At 44.5% G+C, this 17,240-nt stretch overlaps 1 protein-coding gene across 1 annotated transcript; it reads left to right on the top strand.

The window, feature by feature from the left end:
• Positions 1-10,784: 10,784 nt before the first annotated feature.
• Positions 10,785-16,494, top strand: LOC126559657 (tyrosine-protein phosphatase 69D). Its single transcript, XM_050215828.1, has 12 exons — positions 10,785-10,918; positions 11,028-11,136; positions 11,261-13,122; positions 13,194-13,424; positions 13,500-13,761; positions 13,863-14,451; positions 14,524-14,835; positions 15,103-15,255; positions 15,338-15,628; positions 15,710-16,008; positions 16,087-16,222; positions 16,308-16,494. The coding sequence occupies exons 1-12, from the start codon at positions 10,837-10,839 to the stop codon at positions 16,389-16,391; spliced, it is 4,410 nt and encodes a 1,469-aa protein (XP_050071785.1). The 5' UTR covers positions 10,785-10,836; the 3' UTR covers positions 16,392-16,494.
• The last annotated feature ends 746 nt before the right edge of the window (positions 16,495-17,240 follow it).

The raw sequence follows: 17,240 nt of genomic DNA, 5'->3' as shown, positions 1-17,240 counted from the left end.
GCGGGGCACAATGGAGATAGAAAATGGTGTGTCGCCATCCCTGCTTCACGTTGGAAGTGGCCTGCGGAGTTTAAATTCTCCAATGCAAAGTGTTGTGCAATAGCAGAGGTTGATTTAATGAAGCTGTCAACACTACTGGAGCTCTACACATCAGGAGCCTTCCGTCTACCGGAGATGCGCCATTTTGCATTGCCAAAGATCATAATGCGCTTGGTACGGGCACAGGCGGTATTCTCCATATTCTTGGATTGGAGACACATCGAAATGTCAGTCTGGAATGCCGCAAGTCAGAGAAAATCGCGCAATGTGTTGTTTGCCCTTTTTGCTGGCTAATTGCGCCATTCGGATTCATCGAATCCATCTCCGCCCTCATCATCCAGCCTAGGGGTTTCCGATACAACGTGATCGTGATGTGGCAGCTGGCAAGCATGGCAAAGCCTTCACTATGACGGCACGGTTTAGGAATCGCCCTTCTGTATGATGATAGAGGATGGGGCAGATCGCTTTAGGCCGACCGTGGATTGAATGTTCGCGATAAAACCGACCAAAAACCATCGACGACGTCACCGATGTTGATCGATAACACATGTTCACTAATTGTTATTTCTTGTTAAATACGTGTTTCCGTGAGGCATGGACATTGCTCCGCGGCGCACTCCTTCCGTCGTCGTCGTCGTCGTCGTCGTACGTGCAGTAAAGTGGGATAATTTGATGACGATTTGTTTTGAAGCGACCGCACGCGACACACGAGACGAGGACACGTTCAGTGAGTTGTGTTTTTCGTTCATTCGTTCATTTCTGCTGCTGAGGGAAGAGATGTATGACGCTGGAACTCTCGTCTGGAGTTCTGGAGTTTCGTAAATGACAATAATCAAACTTGAAGGTAGAACGGCGTAGAATTGGTTGGGCGCCAATTGTGACGCGATCTGTTGCGTTACACATCTGGGCCGGAGGATCAGTGGAGGTGAAGTGGGAGCTATGGACAATACTGACGTCAGAGCGAGAGAAGCCGTCTAGAGACGTCATCGACGTTTGGTGACGTCGAGCATGTTAGTTTCTCGGGAACTTCAATGTACATTACCAACAGATATTCTCGTATTGGAAAGCAATTATCCACCACTGTATTCGTTACAAGGCAGAAGAAAAACAGAAGAGGGAACAGAAAACAAAACAGCACCTAATAAAAGAGCTCGGCTAATTCTTGGTCGATCGCCTTTGGTCGATGTAAATCCCCGGATGTACATCTAGCAAGGCCCTTGCTGTTTGGAAATTCGTTCTTGCTTTTTTTGGTTGAATCGCTCGTTGACTAGACATTGAGTTTCATCCAGAAGAGCAAAAAAGCTGGCGACAAAATCGAAGTAGATCACAGAGAGACGGAGATTGATTAGAGTGTAGAGCAGCGCACACACAAGTACTTACTTAACTAGCCCGCAGTACTACCGAATCGTTGCCGTTGTTTTTTTTCTTTTTAATTGGATTCGCTCGGCTGTAAGCGAAGGAAGGCCATCCGTATTATCTCACACATTACTTGTGTCACATTGTGCCGTTTTTTTTTTTTTTTTGCTCTTTCTCGTTTGCTTTCTTGTGTTGATTTGTTGAGCTCGCCAAGCATTAGAACGTGATAAATGGGATGCGCTGGATGCGCCCGCGGCTCGTTAAACAGTGTGCTGCCTAGGCAGATCTCGACAGATGATCGCGATGATGTTGGTGGCGGTGGTGCGCCCTAGATAGTTCGTCACTTCGCGCTAGAGGGGGCGAAACAAACGAGCCCACAGAGCGTTGGCAAATATTGAACGCTGGGTTTTGTGCGAAAGATTTACAATCGTCCAAGCACAAGATCGTCGCGCCGCGAGACGACTGGAACGCTGTGGGGGAAAAAAGGATCCTAAGTCAACGCACGCAGCGGTGGCAGTTGTCACCGTAATGCATACTGCCTGGTACAAATCTTCTGCACGGGCGAAGTTGTTTGAGTGGATTAGTGTTGAGATTTGCTGGAGGATTTATGGGCGCCCCGGAGTGTGCTCGCTCGGCTGGCGTCATCCGGGTGAAGTGTATCAGTATTTTTTTAAGTAGAGTACCAACTACTACTTGTATTGGGTTTTATTTCGTCACGCTACTAGTTTTCTTGCTTTTTTAAATTGTTTTTGCTATAATTATAGTAAGTCGGCAATCATACACACACACAAAAAACATATTGAAGAGTAGCGAGAGCAGAGTTGGGGAATCGCTCAAGAACTTGGAGCATATAGTATTTTCTTTTACATTTAGCTGCTTACGTTGAAGATTGGGTGCTTGCAGGATGCGTGCAATTGTTTTACATTTTTAGTGTAATAAGTTTGCCTTTCTTTATGGTAAGAGATAAGTGAAGTTGTTGTTGTTGTTGTTATTGTTGTTTAGTTTGTTTAGTGTAAGGTGCGATTACTACTTTCGATAGTTTTGTTTTATTTTTTGAGCTAGTGTGATACATATCCGTCACGTCTTTTAAAGCGCACAAGCACCACAGGACGGATTAGTGAGAAAGAAAAAGCAACACAAGTACATTAGTGGTAGAATGTTTAGTGCAAACACACACACACACACACACACACACATACACACCAACATAGCGAATTATACTAAAAGCAGTTATTGAGCTAATGAGCTACTCTGAGTGACTGTATAGCATCTTTCGTTGGGAGATTTAAGTTTTGTTTGGTTTACCATTGTTAAGTAGGCGTTGTTGTTTACCATCGTTAGTTTATTCCTTCCACCGTCGCGATTAGTGGATAGTAAGTTAAGCTTAATTTTTAGTCCGAAAGAAAAAAATGCAATAATAGTGTTAACGCTGTTGTTGATGGCGGGAAAGTTAGAGAAGCATAATTATTGGACATGATTTTTCTGTTCTGTTTATGTGTTCGAATCAGGTGGAAAGGGTTGGAAGAAAGTATTGACCTGCTTCGAGAAACAAAACAAAATCAGTACAATCGGGGCAAAGAGTATTCGTGAAGTCGTAGGAACAAGTTTAAGAAATGTCGCCTTAAGTGCAACTAAGACATAAAAAAGGCCAACAACGATATCGACCATCATATGGTATAGTAAAAAAAAAAACAAATACAAGTGAAAGAAGATGCTCAACAGTTTACGAGACGGGAAGAGTGGTAAACGTAAAGCAAATAACATTAAAAAAAAAAAACAAACAAATGAAAAAAACGAAACGGTAACGAAATCTAATACAATAATTAAATTATAATTAATTAATTAAAAACAAAACAAAAGCAAATACAAGTGTTACTAAATTATTGCTATTACAATAATATTACTTAAAGAAAAAAGAAGCAAAGGAATAAGAATCAAATCAACATGAACCATTGTATTATCTACTGAAACAAAGCAAAAAAAAAAGGAAGACAAAAACAAGTAAAAAAAAAAGACAACGTTGTAAACATACGTTTCGGCTACAGTTTACAAAAGAGGTAAAGTAATATTAGCAAAAAACCAGCAGGACAAGAATATACATATATACTTCTATACATATACGCAGAAAAGGACAGAAAAAAGCATATAGTATATTATATATTATTGACACAGGTGTCGCCGAGTGTTGTGAGTATATAGCAAAACAAAAGACGCAAACAAGACGACGTCGAACGGCAGTGAAGGGTATAGAGAGAATCGAATGAAGCCTACGATATATATTATATATATACATATACCATATACAAATCAAACAAACAAACAAAAAAAAAACCAAACTTTCATCACTTTTGCTGTATATTCATCGATGTAGTTCTATTCATTCATTTTGTTGTGAGAAAAGAAAAATGAAAAGAAAAAAAAACGTAACAAACAGACTAAACAACCAGCGAATAAGGTAAATCTGGAGCGAAACGGGGAAAAAACGTGTAATAATAATAATAATAATAATCAGTGAAAGGTGAAGTAAAGGCAAACATGAAGCATAGAAATGACTATTTGTTCATCACAAAAATCCAAAACATCCAAAAGAACGAATCCAATAGACTAGCACAGGACGAGACGAATGTTTTACAAACCCGCGACGGGGGTTGGTTGTTATCGATTTGACAGGAAACGAATTGGGATGACAGTGATGAAAACCGTAAAACAAGTGAACCTAAACTAATCGAAACCGAAGTTTACAGCAAAAGCAATGTTACACACCCACCAACAGGTAAATTGGTCTGGACATGTCCACACAAGGGACAAACCAGGCACGGGACGAAAACGTGACGAGGGAGGAGGGAACGGAACATGGGTAATAAGAAAAGACATATAAAATCATTCAAAAATAAAATCTAAAAAAACAAAACGTATTTACCGAAATCAAAGTTTCAAATTATTCCTAAACCATACACTAATGAAATACGCAGATATTGTTAAATTAATTGATAAAAATACATAAAATACTGGTTGGGAAGCAAAATGACTGCAGTTCCGCGGGACAGGCATGGGAGTAGTAGTGGAGTGCTACCTTAGAAGAAAATATTGTGAGGAAAGCCATACAAATAAAAAGGGGAAAACAAAATAAAAAAAAAAACGATACAAGAGTTAAAAACAAAAGAGAAAGTGAAAAAAGGGAGAGAAAAAAATGATTAAACAAAACTAGCCAACAAAACTGATTTTAAAATTGTTAAATCATTTCACTGTTACATAAACCGAAAGAAGTAAAGCAAGTGATGTACCTTATTTTCATTTTTGTCCCACAGCAGTCCTACAGCTAAACAGAAAGCGAAGATGGTTTGAGCTGAAGCTGTTAAATTGGTCCTACGACTAGTCTAGTAGCAGGGCGAAAAGCAGTAACACACGGTTGTCATGTCAAAGTAGGCGACAGAAAATTTGGTGCTGCCCAAGGGAGAAAACGAGAGCGAGAGAGAGAGAGGGAGAGAGAGAGAGAGAGAGAGAGGGAGAGAGAGAGAGAGAACGAGCGAGAATGTTACAGAAAGAAACGAATAACAAAAAGAATGAAAATAGTGAAGAAGGAAAAAAAGATATTAACAAAATAAGAAATAACAGAAGAAAAAAATCATACAAATTGAGGAAAATATTCCGTACGTCAAGAAGGTTTGTTTGCTGTTTGTTTTGAGCTGAGATGATCGTGAGACTACACTATCCGAATTCTGATTCCACGACGAAAACGTCTTCCCCCTTTTTCCACTCTCTTTCTACCCCTCTTCCAACCCCATCCCCCCGCTCTGTTGCTAGGAGAGCCTTTTTTCCCCCATTTTCGGTTTCTGTTTGGTTTCTAACACACACCGACACAAAACATCCAATCAATTGTAAAATTATCCAGCGCAGTCACTGTGTCTCGAATGGACGACGTGCCGTCCTACATGGCCAGGTAAGTGTTTGCAAACAGTGAGAAAGTTGACTGCCAAATCTTGCTCCTACACGTTACTGGCTAATTGTGTCTACCGGCCGGTGCAAAGTGATCCGCGGGGAGGCCATTTGAATGCGGGCGGATGGTCGTGAGCAAACATCGGAAGGAAATCTCTCTAATTCAACGGGCGAGTTCGATCATCCGTTTCGATGGCGCCCCACCGAAGGCACACTCTCGGTGCCAAACGTTTCAACACGACTTCGTGCAATTCGCGCTAATTGGTGGACCAAATATTGGGCAGATAATTTGAATAAACCGAGATAGGGAAGGGTACATACTCGTGGTGACAAATGCTCTTGGGCACACAGATTGGGCCACACTGAAAAAGCTCGGTGCGCGTGATTAGTGCGCTGATGGACGCGTCAGGACGCGTCGCGACCATGACGGGTTTGTTATCGGCCAGCACGGCGCGTCCTTGGAGGGTGTGCGTGTGTGTGAAAGATTCGGCCAGCACCGAAGAGGATGGTCAAGAAATCGTCGTTTCATGCAGATGACTTAAAGTCTTGTACTTTATCAAGCTTGGTCCTCTCCTATCCATAAGCTCCATGTGCAGCTACTCCAATGCTTTTTTTGCCCCAAAATAACTCCGGGCAGCGAAAACTTCTGACGTAAAGTTTTAAAACATTAAATTCCTATCATTTCGGCTCTTGGATCCATCGGATTAGGCTCTAGTTTGGAGCGGTAATGAAGGAGCGTCTTCTTACACATGCTAGACATGAAAGCGGCATATCCGAAACACTTGGAAACATTTCTTTTTCTGACCTGATAATACCTGCCGACACTGGCGGACAGGGCGGTGAGTTAAAAATAATTGATACACACACCTTTGGATCGGAGTATTAAGGGCTTTGGTTGATCCCGCCATGTCGTCTTCCCGACACAAGAACGTATCATTCGTGTGAGTGAGTATGTGTGTGTGTGTTGTCTAATGTACAATCCGGCCTTACCGGCGACTGGTCCACTGGTCCAGGGTTATCGTAGAATTCATAATTAATATTTGTCCACGATAACGACGCAAGACAGGAAGACCGACAGGTGGATCCGAAAAAATCCGTAATCCAACCGCGCGTTAACGTTGTGCCCCCACTGTCTTACGTACACGAGGTGGGGACACAGTTACGCGATATCTGCGCGATGTCGCTGTTGATACGTTCGGACATGTGTAAACCGACTGGCGCTGGTGCTGCTGCCGAGCTGGAGGCATCAGAGTGTAGCGCCATCGAATGCAAATAGAAATGGACACCGTAGCCGGTAAGTACCGGCTAATGCGCAAGCTCTAAGGTCTCTTACTCTCTACCCCAGCTGCACCAACCGAAAAGCATGTTCGTGCCCGCTTTGGGACGAGTTGAACGGCTTAAGCTTCGCTTATTTTAATGTGTCACTAAAATGCTGCACGTGCACCGCATACACGATGAGAGCGCTGCAGCGCTTTTCGCCGATTCGTTGCGGATTTCGCAGTAGAAATTCGAGGTATTCGCTGTCGCGTAATGACAAGATATTAAAATTACAAACAACAATAACAATATGCTGGCCTCAAATCTCGCAAACACACGCACACAACACGTTTTCAATAATAAAGCAAAATAATAATGTCCTCGACGATGTTTTCTGTACTCTACTTGCGATGTTATTTTTGCAACCTTCAAACAGCACTGTTATGGAGAACCTCGGGGCCCCCCTATTGTTTTGATCGGTTTCGATTAGCAGCGTAGCCTACGAAGATCTCGTAACGTAGTAACCGTCGCTCGAACTGTCCTCCGTGGTCTACTACGATTCACGAGCACTAACAAGACGCAAAACGGACGCCGTCCTTGAAGAGACTTGGGACGTGCGTGCAAAGTTCAATCTCCCCATCAGGAGCGTGTCCACCAGCTTATCCTGGTGACCAGTAAGACCATCTTTTAAGACGCCTAACCTTGTTGCCATAAAATTGTTCCCTTTGCTTTACCAGCAAAACCCCAATCATGGGAGGTCTGTCGTATAGACGATCGTAAAGAAATTGAGCTACTCTATCAGGTGTAGTTAGTACCATTACTATGAAGCTTCCGATAACTTTCCGCCAACAGGTGGGCATTTGGTGCAATAAATTGATTTGAAGATTTGATTCTCCTATCATAAACTATCATTGGTGTTGGATATTGGGGCATTTGGTTTTACTCGTTGCCCACCCAAAGCTTATTCTTTATACTCATTCTACCTGCTCATGACTTCTGGGTGATTAAAAATTTTGCCATCACGAGCGCAATCGGGAAGATAACAGCTTTGGGAGATAAATTTAAAGGGTTTTGCTATAAACGAACCGACCAACAAACAAAAAAAAAAAAAACTGATCCTTTATTTTGTTGTCCACTTTTACGACAATCTATTGGTTGGGTATTTTTATGAACGTCTCGGTCGTTTTCCAGCCACACATTGCGATAATTTATTTCCAAACGATAAGTGTAAATTGGGCCTGTTGATTAAGTCCTATCTGCGTTATCCACTCGACAAAACGATAGCGACGTGGAGGAGGAGCCCGCACTGTGGGAGGTGTGCGAGTGTGGGATCACGCGTACGGGAAGCCATCGGTATCGTGCTGCTGTTAGGCTCTGTGTATTGTTATTGTTCTCTGACCGCGATCTGCACGCGAATGATAGTCGAGTGTATACAGAAGAAAAAAAAACGTGTGCACTCCCTCTACTGCTCAGAAAGGGCATCGTTATCAGTGCCTTTCGCCATCGTCACACGACAAGCTGACGCACTGACATAACTAGGCAGCGGCCAGGTAGCAGCAGCACGGTTTTTCTCCTCAACAGTCACTCCACCGTTTCCCGTGGTACGCTCGTGGCTCTCTGGTGGTTGCCGCTATCGTTTTTTAGGCGAGATTGTATTGTTCAAAGAAACTTATCAATTTCTACTACTCGCGCAGCACAAAAAGCGACGGGAGAACAGAAGAGTGCTCAGGGTCTTAGCAGAAGTGTGTAGCTCCTATTTTCATCCACTGATGGACAAGTCGTAAATCATGCCTTCATGCCACCAGGATGCCCCAACAGGTAGTATAGCTTAGGTAGTAGCCGCAGAGTACGCTAGAGTACGCTGAGATGAGTTCTACAGGTCCAGTGCAAAAATAGAGCAAATGTTTGGTCGAGTCTATGCTTCTAAAACATTGTTAGCTGTTGAGATGCGGCTAGATGATTGGCAATTGTTGTACGATATGAGCACCAGAGCTTTGGGGAGGCTCGTAAAACCCTGATTAGCTGAGCGTGCCACGAGTGGAATGTATTATTAACTAAAAATATGGAAAACTGCTTCGCTGCGGTGATTTCCACGTACCCATCATGCCCCGGAGGACTAGCAACTCGTTGCAGTTCGCGTATTGCATTGGTTTGCTTTTTTTACTGTTGTCGCGTTGGTCTGTTTGCTTCTGTTCTGGCACTGGCTCACAGAGCTCACACCTCATGATAAGGGAATCAATCAGTCAAGTGGCGAGTAATCCACTCGACACACAATTGACAAGCGTTTGTGCCGATTGATTTAGTAATACAATTATCGAGAGCCTCGAGGCGTCCCTCTATCGCACCTTTCGTTTATTGTTTCTGTGATAAAAAAGAAGCCCCAACATTTGCTCAATGTTACCGAATTGTTGGATATTGTTGTACACACAACGGGGATTGATAGCTCGGTAACGTGTGTTGATTGAATGTTTTGATTCGCTTCCGGACATTTTCCGAGGGATGTTTTTATGAGCTCCCGGCAAGTCCATTCAGAAAGAGGTCCCTTCTTCTAGCTTAACGTGCGCAACACAGTACTATCTATGCAGGATTGCTTACTTTCTCAGAATAAAAGACGATTATCGGTGATTACTGCTCATGATCGCTTGCTGGCTTGAATGTCTGATATGGAATTGATATCAACGCTGTATACAACTGTACTTTTATCGTGTCAGTTGCAAACACTCTCAACTGGATACCTTGGAAACAGCGAGTATGGGTCTGTGTCCGGTAGCAGTAATTCGATCTTTATCCCTTCGAATATTATCAGCAGTTTTGTTATCCACTTTTATGGTTCTTTCCGGTAGATAAAAAATAAGTTCTATTTTTGCACATGCTTTGCGTTGCTTCAAACAAATTCCATTCATGGTAGATAATCACAAGATAAATGTGGGATTGTTCTTTGTTCAAAAATTTTTAAAGTTGTAAAAGGTGTGTTAGAAGTTCATTTAAATGAACTAGGCAATGTTTCTTCTCTATCAGTACAGAAATTGACCGAAAAATATTTCTTCTGATTGATCCGATTTACAAAAAAAGAAGTCTTTGACAATTGGAATTCATTGTGTTACCTCACCATTCTGTTTGAATCGCTCAGAAAAATGCTCGGCTCAGAAAAATGGCTCAGTTTGCCGTACATTTCACTATGGCCGACAACTTCTTCTGCTGCACAGAGGACACTTCTGGTACAAACAGTTTTTTGGCGATTAACAAACAGTTCCACTCATTGCTCGATATCAAAATTAACCAGCATATTCAAAACGATCCACCAGCTCTCACAGAAAGTGTCCAAATATTTAAACACTAACAAAAATTTGAATTTTTGGCAAGCACATCGAATGCGCCACTGAGCCTAAGGCTTTCCATAACTTCCGTAACGATTTTTTTTTGTGCATTTCAACAACACTACTTTTCACTGTTGTGTAACTCAATGAAAGCTCCCAAATTAGGAGTAAATAGTGCTTATCATTGTTATTACTCATTTTACACATTTGAATCACCGAAACTAATCCTCTACAATTGTGTTTATAAACATGAAATCTCTGCATTTCGGTACGCCCCCGTTGACACTTCACATCAACTGTCACACGTCAAGCGGTACTGGCAGCTGTCAATAGCAACCCGTACGTACCGACCCGATCCACGGTTCACTTTCGGTCGCCATTGTACACGGTTTTTGTTTTCCCCATTCCCGTTTCGGGCCCGAAAATCGCTGCCGAAAAAAGTGCTGAAACCATGAAACAAAAGCAATAAAGCAGTGGGTGATGGTTGCGTGCAGTGTAGTTGCGATAGAATCAAGTGCGTAACGCGGCACCGGCACAGTGCAGTGAGTGTGTGATAAGCGCCGCATCCGAACCATCCGAGACCAGCAAGCGAAGAAGAAAGGTGGTGTTTCCGTGGGCGCTGTACGGGAAGAAGCGCGTTCCAAACCAAGCACGCAAGAAGAAGTAGAAGGCAACAGCGGAAAAAGCGTACCGGGTGTAGAGCAGTGCAATCAACGTACGAACGAACCCCGTGCGAGATAAATCCGTGCCCAGCCCAGCCCCTGGGAAGCTGGGAAGCAGTAGTGTGCGGTTGTGGTGCGGCATCGTTAGGGTGTTGGCAGACGACAACAGCAACAACAAAAAAAAAAGCACGGGGGGTGTGGGTGGATCTTAGTGCCATCGAAGAAGAGCCGCTGTCTTCACATACGCTCTGACCCGAAGACGGCAAGCAATGTGGAAAAAGCAAGCCTCCTGGTGCTGGCTCGCAAGTGTCTACGTCGTGTGTCAGCTGGTCGCAGCGAAGAATAACGAAGGTAGGAAAGGAATTCGGTCGCCCGCCCGCCCGGCGGTTGTTTGTGTGTGTCTCTCTAGTAGCGTCGCGGCGATGACTAATGCATTTTTCCGGTTTTCCTGTTCTTGTAGTGCGAGAGGAATACTTCATTACCGGTAGCAACGGAACGTTGTCCTGTCCCACCTCCGAAAATCAGAACATAGTGTGGCAAAAGAATGGCGCAAACATTTCCGACCATCGGTAAGTACAGGGCGGGGGACATAAAAGGGGCGTGCGTACAATCTAAACACCCCCTTCTCCCGGTCAACGAGAAAACGCTTACTAATGTGTGTGTGCAATTTGCTTGTGTATATTGTGTTTGCAGAATATCGTTCCTTATCGTGGACAGTAGCGAAGCAATACGCAAATGGTCCTACCTCGTACCGGAAGACGAGGCAGACGATCCGAACGCACCGAAGCTGTACTACACCATGACCATACACAATTTTACCAAATCGGACGAAGGCAACTACACCTGTTACAATCAGGAAAATGGTCTCAACATGTCGTACACCGTACGCACCGTAATTCTACCAAAGATCACCCAAACTAGCAACGAAAAGATTAGAACTAAGACGACCAGCATCCAGCAGCTGTACTGCGTTATCGAGGCCTTTCCCCTGTCCCACACGGTTTATTGGGTGAAGGAGGATGCGTCGGGCGAGAACAGCCTGAAGGCGTTGGCCAACAATTCGGAACAGCGGGCGATCGACGAACGGCACATGAACGCCACCCTAACGCTGCGCGATCTCTCCAAAGCCCACAATGGCACGTACTCGTGCGTGGTTATGCCATCGGCACAGATGCAGGCCACCAATTACGAGGTAAAGAAATCGATGGCACTGCTAATACTGGACGTGCCACAGGTAACGATCGATTACGCGAAAGCGGTCGGTGCGAACAAAATCTATCTCAACTGGACGGTGAACGATGGGAACGATCCAATCAAGAACTACATCGTGCGGTATCTGAAAACAGGCGATCAAACGTTTACGTACTACCGGGAAAAGATTGGAGGAAACAATTCGTTCTACGTGCTGGATGGATTCGATCCGGGTACGGACTACAAGATCAGTTTGGGTGCATCAAACGCTCAGGGCGACAGCAAGCACCACGAGTACAGTGAAACTATTCGCACGCTCGATACGGATCCGAGCTTTACGCCGCAGGTGGAAGTAAAGGGCAGCACTCACTCAACGATCACGATCGGTTGGGCACCACCTCCAGCCAATTTGACAGATTACATCCAATACTACGAACTGGTCGTGTCGCTAGCCGGTGTGAATGCTTCGATCATGAAGAAGGAAGCATTCCACCCACAGAATAGTCGCAATCTTCCATACATGTTCGATAATCTCGCCACGGCCACCGAGTACACGTTCCGGGTGCGTGCCTGCAGCGAGCTGACCAAGATCTGTGGCAATTGGTCAGAACCGGTCAACGGCACGACGAGCGATGGGCAAGCGTCAGCTCCAAGGAATTTGAAAATAACCTGCTCGCATCACAACATTTCCCGCCGTAACTTTGTACGCGTACGGTGGGAAGAGCCAGAAACCCCGAATGGTAAAATCATGTCCTACCAGACGATCCTGAGCGGTGTCGCCAATTACCGGTCAGAGTTCGGAATGATGAAGAGCGAGATTTGGGGTCCAAAGATTAAAAACATTCTTCGCCACGCGTTTTCCACCGAGTACGACAATGTACCACCGAACACAAACTACACCGTCAACGTGACGGCCCACACACGCACGAAACGACCCGGTGTGGTTGCATCGGCGAGCTGTACCATGCCGGCCACAACGCCCGACAACTTGGGTCGGATCAGTTGGGGTAAACTGCGCACGGATCAGGATGATTGGATTTTTAAGTTATTTTTGCCACGACTTTCCGAGCGCAATGGTCCCATCTGCTGCTATAAGGTGTATCTGACGCGCATTCACATTCACCACAATGGATCGTTGCCTACGCCGGAAAATGCACTCATCACGAGCTATGCCGATGTGCATTCGATCAACAACACGCACGGTGGAACGTACCTGGCCGAGGTGTTTGCCGGTATGGGCAGTCAGACGGAGGTGTTTCTGGGTGATGGAAAAAATAGTCCGGCGGTAGGTTTATGCCCACAGTGTTTGCAGATGCGACATCATCCGGTACCGGTGGAACCGGAACGGACCGTGGTGACAACAGGTGAGTGAGATTAAATGCATCGCATTCTGCCACTGGGTTGAATAATTTGTTTTTTTTTGCTTTCCGCACAGAATCACCTGCCGCAAAAGATGATCTTCCTCCTGCTGATGATGATGTGACGGCGGCACCCGGTGCACGAACTGGCAACGAAGCGGTACCGCTAGAAGATGAGCGTAAAGCGTCTTCCAACCACGAGAAACGTGATACGGGCAAATATTATGATGGAATCCCTCGGCTGGAAACCGTGTTCGACGGTGCACTCGATCCGACTAGTAATTACACCGGATTTTTGGAAGTTGTCGGTAAGTGTTGGACAATGCTTCTATCCGTGGGTTTTTTGTATTAATTTCTTGTTTCGTTTCGCTTCGCTATTGTAGTAAAAACCGACAGCGGCGATGATGGACGAGATTACGTATCCACGTACAGCGAATACTTCCAAGAAATGAATGCTGGAGCACCATCGGAAGACGACACAGATGGGAATGAAATAACGTTCATACTGAACATTGTTATCCAGGTGTTGCTCGCACTGATTGCAATTGTCGTGATCGTGCTGATGGTTCTCTGCTTCCTGCACAAGCACGTCAGCAACAACATTGCCCAGGAAGGGGAAGCAATCAGTTTGGGCGATTCTTTAAGGTAAGCCGTGGTTTAGTTGGGTTCCCTCCCCGGTTTTAGTTTGCCAATATCCCCGAAACTATCGTTTGGTTCCCATCTCCTGTCTCTCTCTCTCTCTTTAGACGGGCCCTCTGTAATGGTGGCCGCGGTGTTAACGCTCATCATCGTCATTTGCTCGGTTCCAGCAGTGCCAAACCGCCCGTTCTTCCACCAATCTCGAAAGACGATCTGCCGAAAGCGTACAACGACAAGCACAAAGACTCGGACTACGGATTTCAGCACGAGTTTGAACTGTTGCCGGACAAATTTGCCGATCGAACGACGAAGAATTCGGATATGAAGGAAAACATGCCTAAGAACCGGTACCCTGACATCAAGGCGTACGATCAGACGCGTGTTAAGCTGACGCCACTGAACGGACTGGCCGGATCGGATTACATCAATGCGAACTTTGTGATCGGCTACAAGGAGCGGAAGAAGTTTATCTGCGCCCAGGGACCGATGGATGCGACCATTAACGATTTCTGGCGCATGATCTGGGAACAGCATCTGGAGATAATCGTAATGTTGACGAATTTGGAAGAGTACAACAAAACGAAGTGCGCAAAGTATTGGCCCGAAAGTACGAACGATTCGATCCAGTACGGTGAGCTGCTGATCACTTTCCAATCGCTCACATATTACGCCGATTACATCGTTCGTACGCTAAAGGTAGGGACGGAATCTTGCGTTTATGCTAGTAACAAGCTCATTAACAATATATATTTCAATAACAACTTTCAGGTCACTAAACGATCCGCCAGTTCGGGCGAGGAAACGTCGCGCGAGATCAGCCAGTACCATTATCTCGCGTGGAAAGATTTCATGGCACCGGAACATCCACAAGGCATTACCAAGTTTATCAATCGAATCAATTCGGAATATTCGCTACAGCGTGGCCCGATACTGGTGCATTGTAGTGCAGGTGTCGGTCGAACAGGAACATTCGTAGCGCTCGATACGCTCATGCAACAGCTGCAGGAAGAGGGCCAGGTGTTTATTTTTAACACCATTTGTGATATGCGTTATCAAAGAAATTTCCTCGTCCAATCTTTGGTAAGTAAGCTTTTAAGTTTCTATAATGATATTGAAGATGTTTTAGTTAAAAATTCCTGAAGACAACGCAGGAATCCACGATAATTTATCTACCTTTGCCTTCTTGTGGCGCCCTCTACCGGAAAATCGGGGCAATGGCTATGACGGTCAGGGATGATCAATTGAAGATATAAAAATACCAGATAAATCCAGAGATATTTATGTCAGGGACCGTTTATGATTGTTTTAAGAGAAAAATTAATTTCTTGATTTTACTACCCCGTCCAGAAACAATACATATTTTTGTATCGAGCACTGGCCGAGTTGGCATACTTTGGCGACACCGAGATCGATCAAAAGTCGCTGGCAAGCACCATCGAAGCGTTGAAGCAGCCGTCTTCAGAGAACATGGAAATATCACGACTCGAGCTGCAATTCCAGGTGAGCTAGGCTGACGACTCTTCCTCTCCCTCAGAAAAAGGGCCTCTAATATAAGCAAATTTTGCTTTATCCTTTTTCACAGCGTTTGAAAGCGTTCCAAGAGGACATTCGGAAAACCACCACGATGGGCTCGAGCGAGGAAAATAAGACGAAAAATCGCTCCGACGCGTGCATTCCGTACGACAAGAATCGTGTCATATTGGCCCCCATACCGGGCCGGGATCATTGCACGTACATCAATGCGTCCTTCATCGATGGGTACGATGATGAGAACAACTTTGTCATCACGCAGGACCCGATGGAGGATACGATTTTCGACTTTTGGCGCATGATATTCGAGCAGCGGATCAAAACGATTGTCATGTTTTCGGAGGTAACGGTTATGCGTTACGTAACGTGCGTTACATTAGGATTTATTTAAAAAAATTGTTTTTTCTTTGTAACGCTCCAATAGATTGGTGACGGTCCGAACAAGTGTCCCCGGTACTGGGCGGACGAGGAGATGAAGTACGAGAATTTGCTCGTATCGTACATCCAGAGCGAAAGTGGCCCGTACTACACGAAGCGCGAGTTTACCGTTACCAACTGCAAGACGAATGACACGATCCACGTGACACAGTTCCAGTATAATGGGTGGCCGACGGTGGAGGGCGAAGTGCCAGAGGTGACGCGCGGTATGATCGAGATTGTGAATCAGGCGCAGAAGCATAGCTCTCAGCAGCAGGACATTTTTACGATTGCCGTTCACTGCAGGTAAGTGGAGTGGGATCGGTCGTACGACAGAACGGTGCATCCGGTGTGTTCAACAACGCGCTTCTCTTTCTTTTACAGTCTCGGAACGGACAAAAGTTCCCTTTTCGTTGCCATGTGTATATTAGTGATGCAGCTGAAGACGGAGAAACGTGTCGATATTTGCACGGTGGTGCGAAAACTTCGAGCGCAGCGTAGTTTAATGATACAGACATATGTAAGTAATGTGCGAATATTTAGTTGCATTTGTTCTATCAATCTATTTCATTACTGATGTTTTTTTTTCTTTTCTTTTTTCCCAGGCACAATATGAGTTCTTGCATAGGGCGATTGTAAATTTTGCTGATCTGTATAAAATATCGCTAGGCATCGTGAACGATTGTTGATAGATGGCTTAGTAGTAGTAGTAGTAGTAGTAGTAGTTGTAGAAGAAACCCGGCTCGAGCTAGTAATTAATATTCGAACAATATTAAACAAAACAACAAACAATTAACATTAAACAAAAAATACAATATATACGTATCTCGCGTAGGTCTCGCAAGTCGGGGACAAATAATGAGTGTAGAGGATATATTACTGAGTTAAGATCAGTAACGTACGGAATATATAATGTGGCTGCTTTCACATCTGCTTTCCTTTTTGAAAGAAGACGGCAAAAGGAAAATTGGTGGGATTGATTGATTTGTAAAACGTACCACGTAGATATGCATGCAAGTGGGAGAGAAAGATCATACACACAGAGATTCGAAGGCTTATTAACCTGAAACGTTTGACAAACAAGAAAGTTCCAGTAAAAGTTAAGTGTAGATTGGCTAGAGATGAGCGAACAGCAGATAAACACCCAGATAAACACCCTAGGATAAACACTTAGAACAGTTGTATCCCAACAGCAAAACAAAACAAAAGCCGATAGAAACGATAACCTAACATAATAATGTGACGCTGAGGGGAAGGATGGATGCTTTCCCTACTGACCCGTCTCCGTGTCTGCGAGGCCAACCTCCGTCACGTTTTTTTGGAACATTTTATGTGAAAAGAATGACAATTAGGATTAACTCTTTTTATATATGTACCGAATACAAACACTGATGATATGATACCACGCGATACAAGGAACCAACCCGACCGTTCTACAAACAAAGCTACTCTGATATATAAAAGATGTGTGTGGGGCAGCCGAACACGAAGTAACAAACAATAGGGGAGAAGATAATTATGGAGGAGAATAAGTCAAT

Source organism: Anopheles maculipalpis, chromosome 2RL, assembly GCF_943734695.1.
Source record: "Anopheles maculipalpis chromosome 2RL, idAnoMacuDA_375_x, whole genome shotgun sequence".
NCBI lineage: Eukaryota > Metazoa > Arthropoda > Insecta > Diptera > Culicidae > Anopheles > Anopheles maculipalpis.
The sequence above is the reverse complement of the archived record's forward strand: the minus strand, read 5'-3'. Positions and strand labels throughout refer to the sequence as shown.

Bases quoted from the DNA above. Each gene is read 5' to 3' on its own strand.
- LOC126559657 (XM_050215828.1), top strand. From the start codon at position 10,837: ATGTGGAAAAAGCAAGCCTCCTGGTGCTGGCTCGCAAGTGTCTACGTC. The intron at 11,137-11,260 runs GTAAGTACAGGG...TTGTGTTTGCAG, and splicing joins GCAAACATTTCCGACCATCG to AATATCGTTCCTTATCGTGG. The intron at 14,836-15,102 runs GTAAGTAAGCTT...TACCCCGTCCAG, and splicing joins ATTTCCTCGTCCAATCTTTG to AAACAATACATATTTTTGTA.